Consider the following 20,056-nt stretch of genomic DNA (forward strand, 5'->3'; position numbering starts at 1 on the left):
AAGCAGTGGCCAGAAGAATGACGACAACACAACTGCCACGGTGCAAAATAATGATAATGTTGTTCTCTTCATAAACGAGGAAGAGGAATGCATGCACTTGGTAGGTTCAGAGTCGAAATGGGTAGTTGACACAGCAGCATCTTACCATGCCATACCGGTAAGAGACATTTTCTGCAGATATGTAGCAGGAGATTTCGGCACGGTGAAAATGGGTAACACAAGTTACTCAAAGATTGCGGGGATCAGAGACATTTGTATCAAGACAAATGTCGGATGCATATTGGTTCTGAAGGATCTGCGCCATGTACCTGATTTGAGGTTGAACTTGATCTCGGGAATTGCTTTGGGCCAAGATGGATACGAGAACTATTTTGCAAATCGAAAATGGAGACTCACCAAGGGATCATTGGTGATTGCAAAGGGAGTTGCTCGTGGAACGTTGTACAGGACAAATACAGAAATATGCCGAGGTGAATTGAATACGGCTCAAGATGAGATTTCTGCAGACTTGTGGCAAGAAGAATGGGTCATATGAGCAAGAAAGGATTGCAAATTCTTGCCAAGAAATCACTCATTTCTTTTGCCAAAGGTACAATGATAAAACCTTGTGACTGTTGTTTATTTGCTAAACAGCATAGAGTATCATTTCAGACATCGTCTGAAAGAAAATTGCATATACTTGATTAGGTATATTCTAATGTTTGTGGTCCAATAGAGATAGAATCGATGGGTGGTAACAAATATTTTGTTACTTTTATTGATGATGCTTCACCAAAATTGTGGGTTTATATCTTGAAAACCAAAGATCAGGTATTCAATTTTTCCAGAAGTTTCATGCTCTGGTGGAGAGGCAGACGGGTCGAAAGCTAAAGTGTCTCCATAGTGACAATGGAGGGGAGTACACTTCAAGGGAATTCGAAGGGTACTTTTCAAGCCATGGGATCAGACATGAAAAGACAGTTCCTGGAACCCCACAATACAATGGTGTAGCTGAGAGGATTAATCGCACTATTGTTGAGAAGGTGAGAAGCATGCTCAGAATGGGTAAAATGCCTAAGTCATTTTGGGGTGAAGTAGTTCAGACAGCCTGTTACCTGATTAATACGAGTCCATCAGTTCCATTAGAGTTTGACATACCAGAAAGATTTTTGACTAATAAAGAAGTGTCCTACTCGTATCTGAAGGTGTTCGGTTGCAGAGCTTTTGCACATGTACCGAAGGAGCAGAGAACAAAGTTGGATGATAAATCCATTCCCTGCATATTCATCGGATATGGAGATGAAGAGTTCGGGTATAGACTGTGGGATCTTTTAAAGAAGAAGGTCAACAGAAGCAGAGATGTAGTCTTTCGAGAAAGTGAAGTTGGAACTGCTGATGATGTGTCAGAGAATGCCAAGAATGGTATAGTCCCTAACCTTGTTACCATTCCTTCTAACCATCCCAGATGTGCAGAAAGTACGACCGATGAGGTTGCTGAGCAAGGGGAGCAACCTGACAAGATTGCTGAGCAGGGGGAGCAACTTGGTGATTATGTCGAGCAAGTGGAGTACCCTACTAAGGAAGAAGAAGAACAATCTCAACATCTGAAGAGATCAGAAAGTCAAAGGGTAGAGTCATCCAAGTACCCTTTCTCAGAGTATGTCCTCATTAATGATGAGGGGGAGCCAGAAAGTCTGAAAGAGGTGTTGTCCCATCCAGAAAAGAGCCAGTGGATGAAAGCCATGCAAGAAGAGATGGAATCTCTACAGAAAAATGGCACATACAAGCTGGTTGAACTTCCAAAGGGCAAGAGACCTCTCAAATGCAAGTGGGTCTTCAAACTCAAGAAAGATGGAAATGGCAAGCTGGTTAGCTACAAAGCTCGATTGGTGGTAAAAGGCTTCGAACAGAAGAAAGGTATTGGTTTTGATGAAATTTTCTCACCTATTGTCAAAATTACTTCTATTCGAACCATTTTGAGCTTAGCAACTTGCCTGGATCTTGAAGTGGAGTAGTTGGATGTGAAAACTGCATTTCTTCAGGGAGATTTGGAAGAGGAGATTTATATGGAGCAACCAGAAGGATTTGAAGTATCAGGAAAGAAACACATGGTGTGAAAATTGAATAAGAGTCTTTATGGGCTGAAGCAGGCACCAAGGCAGTGGTTCAAGAAGTTTGACTCATTCATGAAAAGTCAAACTTACACAAAGACCTATTATGATTCATGTGCATACTTCAAAAGATTTTCTGACAATAACTTTATTATTTTGTTATTGTATATGGATGACATGTTAATTGTAGGACAAGACAAGGAGCTGATTGTTAAGTGGAAGGGATATTTGTCTAAGTCATTTGACATGAAGGACTTGGGCCCATAGACAACAAATTCTAAGGATGAAGATTGTTCGAGAACGAACAAGCAGAAAGTTGTGGCTATCTCAGGAGAAGTACATTGAACGTGTACTAGAACGCTTCAACATGAAGAGTGTTAAACCTGTTAGCACGCCTCTTCTTGGTCATTTAAAGTTGAGCAAGCAGATGTGTCCAACAGCAAAGGAGGAGAAAGAAGGCATGGCCAAAGTTCCTTATTCATCAGCAGTCGGAAGCTTGATGTATGCAATGGTATGCACTAGACCTGATATTGCTCATGCAGTTGGTATTGTTAGAAGATTTCTTGAAAATCCTGGAAAAGAACACTGGGAAGCAGTCAAGTGGATACTCAGGTACCTGAGAGGTACTACTAGAGACTGTTTGTGTTTCGGAGGATCTGATGCAGACTTGAAGGGTTTCACAGATACTGATATGGCAGGTGATCTTGATAATCGTAAATCTACTACTGGATACCTGTTCACATTTTCAGGGGGAGCTATATCATGGCAGTCGAAGTTGCAGAAGTGTGTCGCACTCTCTACAACTGAAGCAGAGTACATTGCCGCTACAAAAGCTGGCAAGGAGATGATATGGCTGAAACGGTTCCTTCAAGAGCTTGGATTGCATCAGGAGGAGTATGTCGTCTATTGTGACAGTCAAAGTGCAATAGACTTGAGCAAGAACTCCATGTACCATGCAAGAACAAAGCACATAGATGTGAGATATCACTGGATTCGGGAAAAGATAGAGGACGGATCTATGCAGGTCAAGAAGATCCCTATAATTAAACTTTGTTTCTCCATAGCATGGTTGCTCCACCTTTCCCCATTTCTCTTCAACTAAATCAATACAAATGACGTCCTTAGGATTATATACACCAACATGAGTAGGAGGAGTAGTCCAATGAAGCTTTCCATTCACAAGGGTACCCCACTTAGTGGGTAGCACCCACGCCAACATTCTTCGGTACTTCTCCAAGAATCGCTTTCTAGACTATATATTTTTATCTCAACATGATGTTTATCATATCCAAAACCGTTAATAATATTCCAAGGCTTGCAAACTGCCACTACCTTGTAATCATCATGAAGTTCATCATATCCAAAAGCATACATGACATAGAGACCGGGTCTAGGATCAGGCAATATCTTGAACTTCCTAATCGATGGATTGTATAGAAAGAAGTTGTTTACCCCGATGACAAGACAAATCAACCCATTGACAGAACCCACAATCCAAACAGATTTCTTCATAGGACCACCAAAGTTAAATGGCAAAGTAGCAATAGATGTATGGGGTTCTTTCATAGGATAATCCAAGTCAAAGGCCTCAGTAACAGTCATAAATTAAAGAAGTAAGCGAACAGTTCTTAAAATCAGTTGGATATACTTTCAAGACAATCCTATGGTGAGTGTAATCCTTGTCATTAGCACATATACTGAGATGGGTATTGACCAAATCAGGGCTAGAGATTAAAGCAAGCCAAGATTTTGAAACACACCTGAATTTCAAAAGGGATTTCACTGGAAGCCTTAATAGGATATCAGTGATAAGTTCAAGTTGAAGGGTAAGGCTTGTCAAGCTTGAATCTTGCACCGAAGTTGATGGAAATTGAGAATGGTTTGTGGGTTTGCTCCATTTTGGATGTAGATGGGAGGCTTCATCTTCCATTTGGGCAGCACGAATTTGAAGATTAACAGGTTTTGATGATTTTCGTGTGTAAGTACTAGAACAAGACTTGCGCAAATAAAAGTCCGCTCTTGGGTTCAATATAAGCGATTGATGGGCCAGAAAACATATTTCTAGCATAGCAACTCATTAGTATCATTGTGCAATATATTAAAAGTTAAATAAAAGATACACATGAATATTAGGAAGCATAAAACTGGACAAATATATGGAAGTCCAGGAATGCTTGGTGTTTTAATAATGAATGAACTGGTCCTTCAGACATTGTGGTGGTGGTAAAAACTTTATATTTGAGTATAATGATTCCTGAAATAATGTTTGTCGAGTCCTCAAATGGTAATTTACAGGAGAACTATAAATATCAACTAATAATGTCCGAAGATGAAATTTGTTTATTCGTTGATACAGGGTTATAAGTTGAGTCGAATAAGGCATGTATTGATCTTGTTGTTATGGATAGCTAGGGTGTTTAGCTTCACCCATGAATCCCGATTCAGTTTGTTGGGATGTCTATGATTGTTGAAGCGCTTGAAATTAGAAAAGTTGTGGAAACAACGATACAAAATGGATGGAGAAAACTTTATCTCTTCTCTGATGTGAAAGGTGTAGTAGACATTTTGAAGAAAACTATGAAAGCTACTTGGGGTGTGGATGTTTCTTGTGAAGATATTTGGAACATGTCTCCATGTCTAGATCACGTCGTGTTTATATATATTACTAGAAGGTTTAATGTTGTTGCTCATAACTTAGTTAAGTTTTCAATTTCTTGTCGCATGGATTTTTTTGGGAAAGAATATTTCCGAGTTGGATGGTCCATGATGATATATACTCCTTTAAACATATCATGTCCTTAATACATTAATAGATGAAGATTTATGTTTAAAAAAAAAAAAAAAAAAAGAGAGAGAGAGAGAGACAATCAAGTAACTTAGATATCTTTTGAATTATAATTTAAGCATTTAAATCTTTTAAATTATGTAAAAAGAAAGATTAAAATATCGTGGAACAAAGAAAATGAAAAAGGGCCAAAAATGCCCCTGGACTATTAGAAAAGGTCCAGAAATACCCTCCATCTACCTTTTTTGCTAAAAATATCTCTCTAGTTACATTTTTGGCTCACTTGTGCACTTTTGACTAACGATCAACACTAATTTTTATTTTTTTTTTAAATTAAATTTCACGTAGCATTTTATTACTGGTTCAAGTTTAAACTCTGACCAGTTAAATAAATTCACCCACCCGATTTTCTCACTTACCGCCCCTCCCCAAACCCGCCGCGTAAACATAAATAGTATATTCTTTTTCAAATGGATCATATTGTAACAGCTATTTGAAACTTTAAAGGACTATTTGTAAAGTTAGAAGAGTATTTTGAAACTAAAAACATTTCAAGAGAAGTCGTATTATTGCATCTCTCGTTTTTATCAAATAAAATTATTATTTGATAAAAAAATGAAACATTTATGGTGGGTAGGGTAGTAGGGGTGGATACTGGGGTGGTGGCAGTGGGGGTTGGGAGGATGAGGATGGTAGTGGTTGACCGTGGTGGTGATAGTGGTTATGATAGAAGAGATGATTAGTAGTGGTAAGGTGGGTGGTGGTGTTAGGGGATGGGTGGAGGGTGGGGGTTGGGAGGGTGGTTGTGATCGTAGAGGTGGTTAGTGGAGAATGGGTAGAGGTGGGTGTGATGGCAGGGGTGGTTAATGGTGGTGGGGTAGGGTGGGATAGGGTGGGGAGTGGGGTGGGTAAAGGTTGGAAAGGTGGGGTGGTGGTGATTATGATGACAGAGATGGTTAGTGGTGGTGGGGCGGCTAGGTGGTGGTGGGTAGGGGTGGATGGAGTTGGGAGGGTGGGGTGGAGTTGTTGGTTGTGGACAGAGTGGTGGTAAAAATTATCCATACAAAGGTACCTCTTAATGATATTAAGATTTTTTTTCAAGATCTTAATGATTAAGACCTATTCAGACCACATAAGTGTTTAAATCTTCATGTAAACAAATGCACTTAATGGCCTAAGGTCTGAACCATTCAGATTCAGACCTCCAATAAGTGCAACCAAATGAGGCCTAAGTGTCTATAGGAACAATCCTAATTAGGGTGCCTAAATGAAAATCGTGACAATTTTAAGGGGCCATGTATGTATTTGTCCTAAAGGCATAATACATAAACAAACCCTCAAACTTAGCCTCATCTGGCAAGTATGCCTTCCAACTTTTGGTGTGCACAAGTAGGCACCTCAACTTATATAAAGTTGAACACATAAACACAAATGCTGACGTGACACATGACTTTTCGAGGTGTACTTTATACAAATTGAGATGTTTAGATGATCATTTTGTAAGTTAGAGTGTTTAACTGACAAAGTGGAGACAAGTTGAGGTGCCTACTTGTGCACACCCAAAGTTGGAGGGAACACTTGCCAGCTGAGGCCAAATTTAAGGACCTATTTATGTATTATGCCTGTCCTAAATTTAATGTTTTGTGAAAGGCATAATACATAAACAGGCTCTCAAACGTGGTCTCAGCTGACTATTATGCCTTCCAACTTTGGGTGTGCATAAGTAGGCACCTCAAGTTGTCTCTACTTTGTCAGTTGAATACTCCAACTTACAAAATGATCATCTAGACACCTCCAAAATCTATGTGTAACATCAGCATTTGTATTTACATGTTCAATTTTATACAAGTTGAGGTGCCTATTTGTGTACACCCAAAGTTGGAGTGCATATTTGTCAACCAGCCGAGGACAAGTTTGAGAGCTTGTTTACGTATTATGCCTTTGTGTATTCAAAAATGAATAGTACTTGATAATAAAGTTAAAATGGATATAAAATGGTAAATTATCTCGTGATTATCCAAAATGGACAAGTAAAAGCAGACATCTCTTTTTAATATAGTGGACAAGTAAAAGTAGACGGAAGGAGTAGCAACTTGGTTTTGTTCGATATATTTTGTACCCTTACTCAATTTGGCACTCTCCTCTGTGAATTAAGGTTTTTTCATTTTTCGCATAAAGGTTGCAACCTTGATCAGCAGGTGTTGGAATTTGTTTGTCTAGTAGTTAATTATTTTTTGCGACAATCTACGAACTACTGAATTTCTTCCACCATTACAGCCTATAATAAGTCCTAGAAGAAACTATGAAGTTTTGAAACAATCTAAAACAATATTTTGGATTCTTTTGATGGAAATCAGGCATACGCAGCGGAAGCAAATAGTCAGGATTGAACTTGCATGTAATATAGACAACACATAATCAAAGATTTTAATCAAACGTAAAATCGATACTTATCTCTTGGAGCGTGACCGCGGCTGCAAATCGAACCTTCAAGCACGAGCAAAAGTTGTTCACATGTTCATCCTTCAGTTCCACAGTCTTCTGTTGTGTAACCCGAATAACACCAGAATTTACGAAATTCGTGTGAGCGAATTTCTATGGAAAAGTTGAAGAAACTTCTAAAACCCTTAACCTCCTTATGGAATAAGACCCCTGTTTTATAACTACAGGTTTAAGGGTTTTCACCCTTTTCCAAAACCTGTTGGGTCTTTATTTTCCACCAAGAAATAATATTTCATTTAATTCTTTATTATTCGGGCACAGCAGGGACCACAGAATTTAATTAATGAGGCTTCCTATTATGGAATTAATTCGAAATATCTGAATTAATCTTACCATAATAAATTACGAATTATCCCACTAAAAAATCGTAACTACACTCCTCAGTTCAATTTCGAAATCTCTCATTAAATCTTATTTAACTCCCCATGTTAAGATTACAGATACCAATCAATTAAATTAAATTACTGACAATTTAATTCATTGACTAATTGAATCCTTTATATTTCCGCTTAACTTATATCATGTGACGGATACAAAATCCACCACGTTAGGTTTTCACATGAGACTTATAAGCATCCATAAAGGGGTATCATCAATCTCAAAGTCGAGACATGGATTCTATCAACTAATTATTACTTCACAAATGTAATTTGCCATTATCCGATTTACCAGAATACATAGACCCGCAATTAAGTCGTACCTTTTAATAAATCAAAATAATGAACAAATCACATTGATCATAATAATTATATCAAGATTAAGAGTATAAGTACATTTAATGAACTAGAGAATTTGTTTTATATATTCAGTACAAAAACACTTATCTCTACTTGGTCCGTTCAATACATACAAAATGTACTAGCACAAGAAGACGGAATTATACTGTTCCCATAATGAAGATATAATATATTAATCTTGGGCTACAATCATAATGATGGCTTTGTCCAATTTTCATCTTAGATTGTGAACATAAATTTTATACTTATAAGAACCGACGATTTAATCTTCCGTGTATAAGCTAAACTCTATACACTAAATCATCTACTATATAAGTAAAGGACACACATACTAGTACATGATCTATTTAATTATTTATTAAACAATGAATAAATAATTGTTCTATAATAAATACTATATCCAAACACATGGTTAATAGTATATATCCCAACAATCTCCCACTTAGACTTTTAACCATGACAATTGTTAGAATATACCATGTCTAAACGCATGGTTAATGGTATATACCCCAACAATATCCCACTTAGACTTTTAACCATGCATTTACAACTTTTACATGTATTCCTTTTGCACGACTACCAAAAGTCTTAGCGACTAAGCTCTTTGCAAAAATTAACTTACCAATTTGTTTTCTGATGCAACTTCGGCTAGTAGTGCTTCGTCGTAACTGACCGGTTCTGTACTAAGATCTCCAGGGATCCTATCATGAAACTCTCCAAAAAAAAATGTATTTCTTTTCAGTAATCCTATCATGAAATTCTCCCAAGAGTATACACCGAACCGATCTTGGTTATTATTCTCTCACTACGACTAAATACTACTACTATTATAGTCACACTATCATATTCCTGAGTCTTAATATTATCTTCATTGCCTTTCGGTATTGAAATATTAACGACTTCATATAGCGTTATTTGCTCAACATCACTCCCACTACTTAAAAGTAGTGAATTTCCTTACGCCTATTAATGTTTCTCCCACTACTTAAATACAATGGAACGTCAACCCTAACTTGTCGGTTAGATGTTCTTGAACTTCTGAATTTTTTAGATGACTCATTTGCTATTTCTTTGCTCAGTTCCTATAAAACAAGTTTACTTCTAGCAACTTGGTTTATTAAATAGTCGTTTTCTAAAAATCTAGCAATTGTAATAACAATTACCTTATTTTCTTTTAGGACAAGAATAAATCTCTTTTCGTTCCCTTTAGATATCTAATAAACATCCGTACATCCATTCTTGATTTCCACTTATCTGTTTTCCCTTTGAACACGTGTGCTAGACAACCTCATATCCGAACATGTTACAGATTTGGCTTACATCAAATCCACTGTTCTATGGGTATCAAAGGTACTAACTTAGAGGGAATTAAAGAATGTAACTCGCAGTTTCTAAGACATATCCCAAAACGAAAAAGCAAATATAAATAAGTCAATCATTAATCTTACCACCTTCAAAAGAGTCATATTTCTTTTCTCTTCCACACAAATCTATTGCAGAATACTTGATGTAGCCAATTGAAAATGCAATCCCTTTATCTAATAAGTAACTAATGAACTCTGCAAAGAGGTACTCGCCACTACGATCAAATCGCAGTGACTTGATATATTTTCTCTGACGCTTTTCATTTTCTCCTTAAATACCTTGAAATTTTCAAAGCATTCAGACCTATAGAGCATCAAATAGATATATTCATATCATGAGTAATCTTCTTTGAATGTCACAGAATACTCAAAATCACCTCTTGCCTTAAAGTTCATTATACCACACAAGTCAGAATGGATTGGCTTAACTTATCATTAACTTTATTTCCTTTTAAGAGAAAAGGTCTCTTAGTCATTTTTCCTTCTAAATAGGACTCACAAGTTGGTAGTGCTTCTACTTTCAATGAACCTCAAAATTTCATCATTTGACCAACTTTGAAATTCTATTCAGATTAAAATGACCTAGACACAAGCGTCACAACAAATAAGTTCATTCAATTCACGAAAAAAAAAATTATTCTCTCGAGGAGACGATTAACATTATTCGGTTCGTAAGAGTTATTAATTTAAAGGGTCAAGCATCAATGTACCACACGAGATAAAATGTTTATCAAACTCAATAACACAAGAGTTACAAGAAAAATAAACTAACTATCCATCTCTTATTTGGTTAGAAACTGAAAATAAATTCTTTCTAACAGAAATTACATATAATGCATCCTTCAAATTAATGTCTTATTTCTATCAGAAGAAATTCCTGACTAGTAGTAAGTGGGCCGATAAAATCTATTGAGAATTTGAGATATAATCATTAAATAGATCATTAGTTATGTCAATGAATAATAAAATTCAAACCACACATCACACATATAACCATGCTTACCGAACAAGCTAGATTCGATAGGGAAACTTAACAATTCATGCAAAATATATGAGTCATGCCGTATATATCACCCCATAAAGAAACAGTAACCAACTCGGATGGAGAGTAAACCGCTAATTTATATTAGGTAAATATCCCATTTAATTATCCCTAGTTCCATTGAACCAACGTGTAACTCGGTTGGAGAGTCAAGACAAGCTATTAATTAACTTAGGACTAGAACACAGTAATCAACCATAATGAATCTATCCGATGGGGAGGAAGACCTATGTCAACACATAAACTCATTATATCACTGCTATATATGATGGAGACCATAGAGAATGAACCCTAACACCATTATTTGTTAAAATAAAATAAAATAGTTAACAATATTTTTTAGGAAAACAGAAAAACACCCAAAAACCCATCTAAACGACCCTAAATGGCCAAAAAAGCCCCTCGGTCTGTGAGTACTGCTCAGTGGGTCGTTTCCGATGAACCTATCAGATTTCGAGTCAATCGGAGTTCGTCAAAAATCAGAATTTCTAAACGATGACCAATTCGGATTTTTTGTTTTTGTTTTTGTTTTTGTTTTCGCCAAAATAGAATTTAAGAATGTATACATTTGTTCAGTAGTTCTTATCACATATCATCATTAGCATACTAATATACATGAATCAAGAACAACGAACAAATTTTCAAAAATGTTTACATAATTTTCGTGTTGCTTTCTCGAAATTAGCATGTTTACGTAATCATTGAATATAAAATTCAAAACACACGACATAGATATCCATGCATCTTGAACAACAAATTTCAATATATGAGAACAATTCACGCAACATATACATGTGATGCAAGATATTCACTCCATAAATTTAAAACCAGAGCTAACTCAAACGAAGAGTATGCTGCTAATTTAAGCCAAGTGAATATCATTATCATTATCTCTAGTTCCATTGACCCAACATGTAACTCAGATGGAGAGTTGATACAAGTTATCAATAACTAGTGATTATACCTAGTGACAACGCATAATAAATTCATCCGATGGGGAGGAAGACCAAAAGTCAACACATAATTTTATTATTTCACTAGTATTTAGACATGAAAAACATAAGGAAGAATCTCTATCACCATTAGATCATAACCGAGTTATTTTTCCTTAAAATAATTTTCAAGAAATAGAAAAAATGCCTAAAACACCATTTAAACAATTCCAAATCATAACAGTGAATATTGTTTAATGGGTCATTTCCGATGAACGTACCGAATTTTAGACCAATCAGAGTCCGTAATATTTCCGATCTCTAAATCTGTGACCAAATTCGATAAACAACTTATTCAGGTGATTCAAGAAAGAAAAAAAATCTGATCTATATCCTTAGCATATATCAATTCATATTAAATCATCATGTGTAATCATGCTCCAGATTTAACATAAATAAAAACGATATAAAGAATATCATTTTCTTACTTAAAACAAATTTTAATCCGACAAAGTACCTAAAACTCATCTAGACGATCTCAGAATGGCGAAAAACGATATCCATCACTGCAAATGCATCTTTTACCAAGCAAGAACAGATATATGTAAGTCTAGAACTAAATTAACGTATATTCTATCTCCAAAATCATAACCAAATTTGGAAGATAACCGTTTTAGGCATAGGTAAAGATTAAATAATCAGATTTAGGGTTCTATTCTCCTTTTATAATTATCCCACGAGCTCAAGGTACACATTGTGTCCCTTCTTTTGGGTAAGACACACCACTCTTACTTACAACAATTTGTCCTCTCGATTAATGCACTTGAGAATTCAAGATATTATGTTTCTCCCTTTCGGGTGAAAATTTCTATATCTCTTCTCATGAATTAATATAATTGTACTAGTATCTAAAGATAATTCTTTTCTCAAGTAAATAAACCTTGATTACTAGTATACACTTATCCGTGACAACTTATACATGATACATTGAACATATTCCGATGACTCAAATAAATAATCTACTTTCGTAGATCCTATTTATTAATCATTGTTCTCAATTCATGTATTGATATTATCTCACATGTAAAAAGCTATCAAGAATTTTTATTGACTCCAAATAAATAAACCACTTTAATGGTCACTATTTATTAATCACAAAATTCTCAATCTATACAATATTATATACATATGAGGACATAAAAACAAAGGTTCGGTATGCCCAGAAACACATAACAATTTCAATTCAAATTGGTTCTGCCATACAACAAAGTCATGGAACCTACTTATTGAAAATGGTTGAACAAGGATTGAAAAAGCAAACGGTTTCATCTTTCTCAAGAAAAACTGGAAGTCAATATCTCACTTAATATCACAAAGTTGAGAATAATTCTACCCGAAAACATGTCACTGCCACCACACAAGACATTCAAGTTTAACGATTTTACATAACAAAGTCAAAAGGAATCTAACCCACTGTAAGTGTTTCCTTCAATTGCTATTTTCCCTTCTTTTTTTCTAAAAAAAAAAAAAAAAAGTTTACACTCTCATCAGAGTAAACAAGATTCATCTATAGTGGCTCTATAAACCCACGTCAGTGAAAGAATAATTCTCGTTGGTAAAAAAAATTATCAAGTGAAAGCCATATTTTCAGTTCAAGCTCCCCACCGACTTCTCTGTCGTAGCCGCCAAAAACAGCCCCCTCGTTCCTTTTTTTTTTTTTTTAAATTGAAAACAAAACAAACTTTAAGAAACCCTAATTGGTTACTTGATCAAGCTTTCCACTGACATCTCCGCCATAGCCGACCAACCAACAACCTAGGTTTTCTTCCTTTTTATTTTTTTTTCTTAATGCAAAACAAGAATCATATAGATAATCAAACATATATATTTCATCTAGGTTATCTATTTAGATGCAAGTCGGCTCTTGATGCCAATTGATGGAAATCAGGCATACGCAGCGGAAGCAAATAGTCAGGATTGAACTTGCATGTAATATAGACAACACATAATCAAAGATTTTAATCAAACGTAAAATCGATACTTATCTCTTGGAGCGTGACCGCGGCGCAAATCGAACCTTCAAGCACGAGCAAAAGTTGTTCACATGTTCATCCTTCGGGGCCTCCACGGCTTCAGTGTAACCCGAATAACACTGTAATTTACTAAATTCGTGTGGCCCAGTCGAATTTATGGAAAAGTTGAAGAAACTTCTAAAACCCTTAACCTCCTTATGGAATAAGACCCCGTTTTATAACTACGGGTTTAAGGGTTTTCACCCTTTTTCAAAACTTGTTGGGTCTTTATTTTCCACCAAGAAATAATATTCCATTTAATTTTTATTATTCGGCACAAAGAAGGACCACAGAATTTAATTAACGAGGCTTCCTATTATGGAATTAATTCGAAATATCCGAATTAATCTTACCATAATAAATTATGAATTATTCCACTAAAAATCGTAATCGCACTCCTCGCTCAATTTCGAAATCTCTCATTAAATCTTATTTAACTCCCCATGTTAAGATTACGATTAATCAATTAAATTAAATTACCGACAATTTAATTCATTGACTAATTGAAACCTTTATATTTCCGCTTAACTTATATCATGTGACGGATGCAAAATCCACCTGCAAAGTTTTCACATGAGACTTATAAGCATCCATAAAGGGGTATCATCAATCTCAAAGTCGAGACATGGATTCTATCAACTAATTATTACTTCACAAATGTAATTTGCCATTATCCGATTTACCAGAATACATAGACCCGCAATTGAGTCGTACTTTTAATAAATCAAAATAATGAACAAATCACATTGATCATAATAACTATATCAAGATTAAGAGTATAAGTACATTTAATGAACTAGAGAATTTATTTTATATATTCAAGATAAAAAAACACTTATCTCTACTTTCTAGTCCGTTCAATACATACTAAATGTACTAAAGACAAGAAGACGGAACTATACTGTTCCCATAATGAAGATACAATAAATTAATCTTGGGCTACAATCATAACGATGGCTTTGTCCAATTTCCATCTTAGATTGTGAACATAAATTTTATACTTATAAGAACCGACGATTTAATCTTCCGTGTATAAGCTAAACTCTATACACTAAATCATCTACTATATAAGTAAAGGGCACACATACTAGTACATGATCTATTTAATTGTTTATTAAACAATGAATAAATAATTGTTCTATAATAAATACTATATCCAAACACATGGTTAATAGTATATATCCCAACATCTTTAACCAGGGAAACAGAATTTAAAAACTAACTTGGATTTTGCTGTCAACAAAGAAAATCAGAGAAGACAAGTTTCAGGAGGGGGTCCAGACCATTCGATCCATGGCAAGGGAAAAAAATTCCAATCAGAAGGAAATCCCAACAATATTTTCGGAGGCTTGTTTATCTTGTCAAATTGGTAATCATCTAGAAAGCCAACGGTTTTAACCATGATTTAAGGGTTATTTTAACTAACTAACATTGACCTCTTTTTTTAACCTGACGAGCTACTACACGTAAGGCAAGGAATTTGAGCGAGCTGCTCAACCAGAGCGTCTCTCTAGCTTTTTACATTGACCCTTCGATGTATAAGTGGACTGGTGTAATAAAATTACCAATGCACTGGATAAACTGGATGGATGTTGTAACGGAGAGGAGCTTCATAGTCCTAAATCCGCCTCAATTAATGAAAACACATTAATTTAAAAGGAGTACATAATAACATAAAACACATCAAGTAAGGTAGCTGCTAAATAGTTTATATCATTCTCAGACATAAAGAATATGAGCATGCAGCAGCATTACACTTCAGATGAACATAGCAAGACAATTTCTCATCAAACAAGTGGTACAGTACAAGGTTTTTATTGGAAAACAGGGAGTTTTGAATTTAAGGATTTATTCAAATTATTCAATAACTTGATAATACGGGGTTTATCAATATTTAGCTAAGTACAGCATTTTTTCTCGAGACAGACTTTTCGACTTCTTAGCTGGAAATTGCAACTGCCAGGTATCCATCTTTGCACTCACATGACATACTTGGTAAGCCAATGTAACATGTCCCGGTGGGCTTTTTCAGCACTCCGCACAGCCTCTTTGTCTTCCACATTGTATCTCAATGTCCATCCATGCTCAACACTAGGAAAGATTTTGACAAAGCTATCCACCTATATTTACACAAATCAAGAAAGCAAAGCAAAGGGTAAATCTAACATCTTGTAACATACACTGAGAGATTCATCAAATTAGTTATACCTACTTATGTCCGTATATTCCCTGAATAGACAGGACAATATTATTTTCCCACATCAATCTTTTAAAATGACGAGAAAATCCTAGAATTAGTAAGGTAAGTCCGAGCTCACATTACTTATGCGCATAAGTAATGGGATTAGCATGCTATTTCTTTTGAGTATTAGTAATAAATTAATCCACCCAGGAATCCGAGTTTGGAACCTGGGTAGGTACCTTAAAAAAATCATGTACCTCAGGTTTTGATGATAAAATCTCCTCAAACTGCTTAATAAGCTCCGGAGGAGAGATGCTATCATTCTCAGCAGCTAAAATAGCTATTGGTTCCTTAACCTCTGCAAGTAATATGTATCATCAGTCGGTGGGGAGAGAAAAAAGAAACAATGTTCAAGGTAGTCTTCACGATTCAAACTACAGTTAGTACCAATTGCATAAAACGAAGGTAAATTCATAAATAATTAGCAAGATTCATATTAGAACGGAATTGAGGCGTAAACGAATACAAAACAGCTATATAAAGTCTTTGGAGGACTAAACATCAATCTAGATCTCAATGCCCCTTGCAGTATAGTAGTATGTATATGCAACAAATGCGTGTAAAATCCAGGATTCAAGTGGCATCGAGAACATTGAATGAAATCGGTGCATATGCAACAAAAGTATAAAAGCACACCAGTAATAGCTCAATCTGATCATTTTAGTAATAAGAGCCATACCTTTAATATCATCAACTTTGACAAATGCTGGGTGCAATAGTGCTGCAGCTTGAATGTCATCAGACTTAGCTAGGTCAGTAACTACCTTCCCTGTTAAGAAAACTTGAGATCACTATCACAAGAACAACCACAAGAATCTTGACCTTTTACATCCTAGTACAGGAAAGGGTTAAAATAACCTTGATGTTCGAAAACTTACCACCCCAGCAAAACCCTACAGCTCCAATTGCAGATACACCTTTATCTTTTAGAGCTGCAACAACCTGTTTTGCATCTTCAAATCCTTTATCCTAACAAGAATAAATAAAAAGTTAATAGCATGGGGGCAAGCCTGTTGCTAGAAATGTTACGGGACATTTCCGAGCAGTGGCAGATGAAACCCATTAGCTTTTATCCAGGCCCTATATATACAGTAAGAAATATACTAAACATCTCTAAGTATTTGACCGTGAGCCGAATTATTATTATATATTTAACATAAGATCGTTACAGAAACCATAATCTTTAAATCTTCAATCTGCTTGTGTTTCCGAGCATGATCAACTTAATGAATGAAGAATTAAGATTAATAAGTTAAAGAAATCCTGAACACATACTGTTCCATGTGATTGTATCCAGACCGGTAAAGGCCTCTCCGTATTTTCAGGATTATACGGATCGCCATAAAGAAAATCAGGAACTACGACATAGTATCCTTTAGCGGCAACTTTGTCAGCAAGATTCCTACATAACGGCAGTTGAATTTGGGGATCAGCGCAAGATAAACAGAAAGATCGGTACTGACCCTGACCTCTTCCCTTGATATGATCAAAAGATACATGGATAAAACATGGCCACAGTTGGATGAATTAGTGTCATGAGGTACAAAATATAAAAACTTCAGGTGAAATTTCCTTTTCAATTAACCTGATCAAAGTTGAATGACTTTTATATGACGAAAAATAGAAAAGTGATTTGTGTGTGATAAATTTTGAAGTTTGACTTTTTGTAAAAGACAATAAAAAAATAATTTTTGCGTGATAAACTCAAAAGTGGATACAAAAGATGAAATTTACTCCCAAAAGATACACAGATAAAACATCACCAAATTCTATATAGACCCATTTTTAGCTTATTTCATCCCATCCTTACTAATACAACATCCGTGTGGTGCATGGGACCAATTTATTTGGTTCAATGGACATATAAACGGATTTTGGGTAAGCTTAAAAGTTGGTCAAACCAGTTTTAAGCACTCTTTTGCATGAAGTCGGAAAAGAGGAGTAAATTAGAGGGTACCTCAGATTTGGTGCTTCATAACCTGCAAAAAATTATGAAGACCATGAAATATTGTCTTCCAAAATATTACATCAAAAAAAAAAAAAAAAAAGTTAATCCTTTTACCAAAAATGTCGGAGACGAGGATGATGGCAAATAAGGAAGCCGAACAGCCAGAGACGTATGTGTTGAAGCCTCCAAGTTGTATAACACTCCCATTTCCGCTACTTGAGCTCAATGTTGGTGCATTCATGCAGCATTGATGCCCCGCCATCTTTTTCTCCAAGGAAATGATAGATATAAAGATATGATATTAAAGGGAGTAACGAGTTTATATTCGACGATATGTGCGTGTTTGAGAAACAAAAGATATTAAGGATGTCTTATTATCATTTATAGTCCTATTTGACCTGCTTTTTATTGCCTCTCTACCTCGCAAGTTAGAGGTAAGATCTGCATACACTCCACTTTTTCCAGACCTCACTTATGAAATTACACTAGATATGTTGTTGTTGTTGTCAGGACCGACTGAAGCCTAAAGCCACCAAAGCAGTGGCTTTAGGCCCCAAATATATTAGGGCCCCAAAATAATTTGTATTATATATATGATTTTAAAAAATTATATATTTATTATTAGTGATACATAATTTTTTGGATCATTTTACTGTCAATTATTTATCAATCATTAAATATATATATATATATATTTTTAAAGTTTATGTTACTTTTTAGAAATATGATTGATGTAATTACAGTTTGAAGTTGTAGACAATTAAATTTATAATTACATCCTACTTTGTAATATGGTTTAATTCACTTCAACTTAAATCAATCTAGTTTATAATTTTGACTTTGTCAGATCTTCTATAACTCTTTGAGTGCCTTTTTAGATATTTTTCAAGCTCAATCTATACTTATTAAACAATTACAATAGAAAAGACATTATTAAGCCCTTAAATATTTTTTAAGGCATAATAGTCACTGACGGTTTTAATCTATTTTTACAGTTAAAGTGATACGAAAAATATTTATATGTAGAAGATGATACTCTTATTGGCCTGAAGTCTTACTTCTATTTTTAAATGTTTCCATTGCTTATAAAATAATGTTGAAAAGTTTTTTGTAACAATCGCTTGAACTTAAAAAAAAAAAAAATCAATGAAATGATCGTAACACAGAAAGACTCGTGATTCAGTTAATGTCTCATGAAAAATTACACGAATTGACTTTATCGTCAATTGAAAAAAAATACACTTTAAAAAAACTATAAAAATAAATAACAAATAAAATATATTAAAATTTTACTAAATAAATATAAGGCCTCCTTTTAAATTCCGGCTTTAGGCCGGCTCTCTAGAGCCGTCCCTGGTTGTTGTTATCTTTTATAGTAGAGGTGTGTTGGCCAACTTGCGAGAACCTCCATTAATTTTACACGATGTTACCTCCAACCAACATAATAAATCTGTTAATCAAGGCCTAGATAAAGAATACTTATTGTTTTCTTCTTTGATTTTTGTTTTTTATTTTCAAAACCTCATTTTTGCTTCATGGGAATATAAAGGTTCAAATTTCAATGATCGATCATGTTACTTGTACTTAGTCAAATGCGTGTAAAGCTTTTTCCCCTATTTTTTTTTCTTTTTTTTTTTTTTTTTTTTTTTTTTGGGCATTCTTACACATTCAATTGTCTATTATTTCTTGCAAATATTTCATTGCTAATCGCTTTTAAGATAAAATGTTTTTGTCTCGAATGTGAATACAGTTTATAGGTGAGATGAAATTTCAAGTTTTAAAATTCCAGTAAAACGTTAAATCAATGTCTCTTTTATTTCATGCAATTAAACGGAATTTCGGCCTTTCTATACAATAAAAATATAATTGGTTTTTTTCCAATCACTTTTTAGAAGAATGTATAGTAAACAAATATAACTGAAGGTCATTTTTTTATATTTTGAAAATACGTGCACCGACCAACTCATCTTTTTACCATTAATTAAATAAACTGAAGGTCACCTCATTCACAACGAATTGAGGCATTGTTTCCCAAATTTATAAAGTTAGTGAGATTGATTTCATCGTTTATATTGACTTGTGTTAATGGCATTTTGAATTGAGAACGAAGTTAAATCCAGCATGTGTAAAGTTAAGAAGTTAAGCGAGATTTACTCTATCATTTACATTGAACTGTGTCAATATCGTTTTTTTATTGAGAATGAAGTTAAATCCAAATGTGTTGAGTGAGATTTACTCCATCGTTTATATTGAATTAAGTCAATGGCATTTTGAATTAAAAAGGAAGTTAAATCCAGCATGTGTGTGCTGGATATTATATACTCCTATAAAACTTCATCTAG

At 34.7% G+C, this 20,056-nt stretch overlaps 2 protein-coding genes across 2 annotated transcripts; both read right to left on the minus strand.

Moving 5' to 3' along the window:
* Positions 1 to 3,266: 3,266 nt before the first annotated feature.
* LOC132063339 (F-box/kelch-repeat protein At3g06240-like) lies at positions 3,267 to 3,692 on the minus strand. Its single transcript, XM_059455841.1, has one exon. The coding sequence runs from the start codon at positions 3,690 to 3,692 to the stop codon at positions 3,267 to 3,269; it is 426 nt and encodes a 141-aa protein (XP_059311824.1).
* Positions 3,693 to 15,272: 11,580 nt separating this feature from the next.
* On the minus strand, positions 15,273 to 18,114 carry LOC132029470 (endo-1,3;1,4-beta-D-glucanase-like). The gene is made up of 7 exons (XM_059418723.1): positions 17,829 to 18,114; positions 17,724 to 17,745; positions 17,042 to 17,168; positions 16,645 to 16,735; positions 16,446 to 16,535; positions 15,964 to 16,064; positions 15,273 to 15,644 (listed from the first exon to the last, which is right to left on the minus strand). Exons 1-7 carry the CDS (start codon positions 17,974 to 17,976, stop codon positions 15,504 to 15,506), a joined length of 720 nt encoding a protein of 239 aa, XP_059274706.1. The 5' UTR covers positions 17,977 to 18,114; the 3' UTR covers positions 15,273 to 15,503.
* Between the last annotated feature and the right edge of the window lie 1,942 nt (positions 18,115 to 20,056).

This window comes from Lycium ferocissimum, chromosome 1 (genome assembly GCF_029784015.1).
Source record: "Lycium ferocissimum isolate CSIRO_LF1 chromosome 1, AGI_CSIRO_Lferr_CH_V1, whole genome shotgun sequence".
NCBI lineage: Eukaryota > Viridiplantae > Streptophyta > Magnoliopsida > Solanales > Solanaceae > Lycium > Lycium ferocissimum.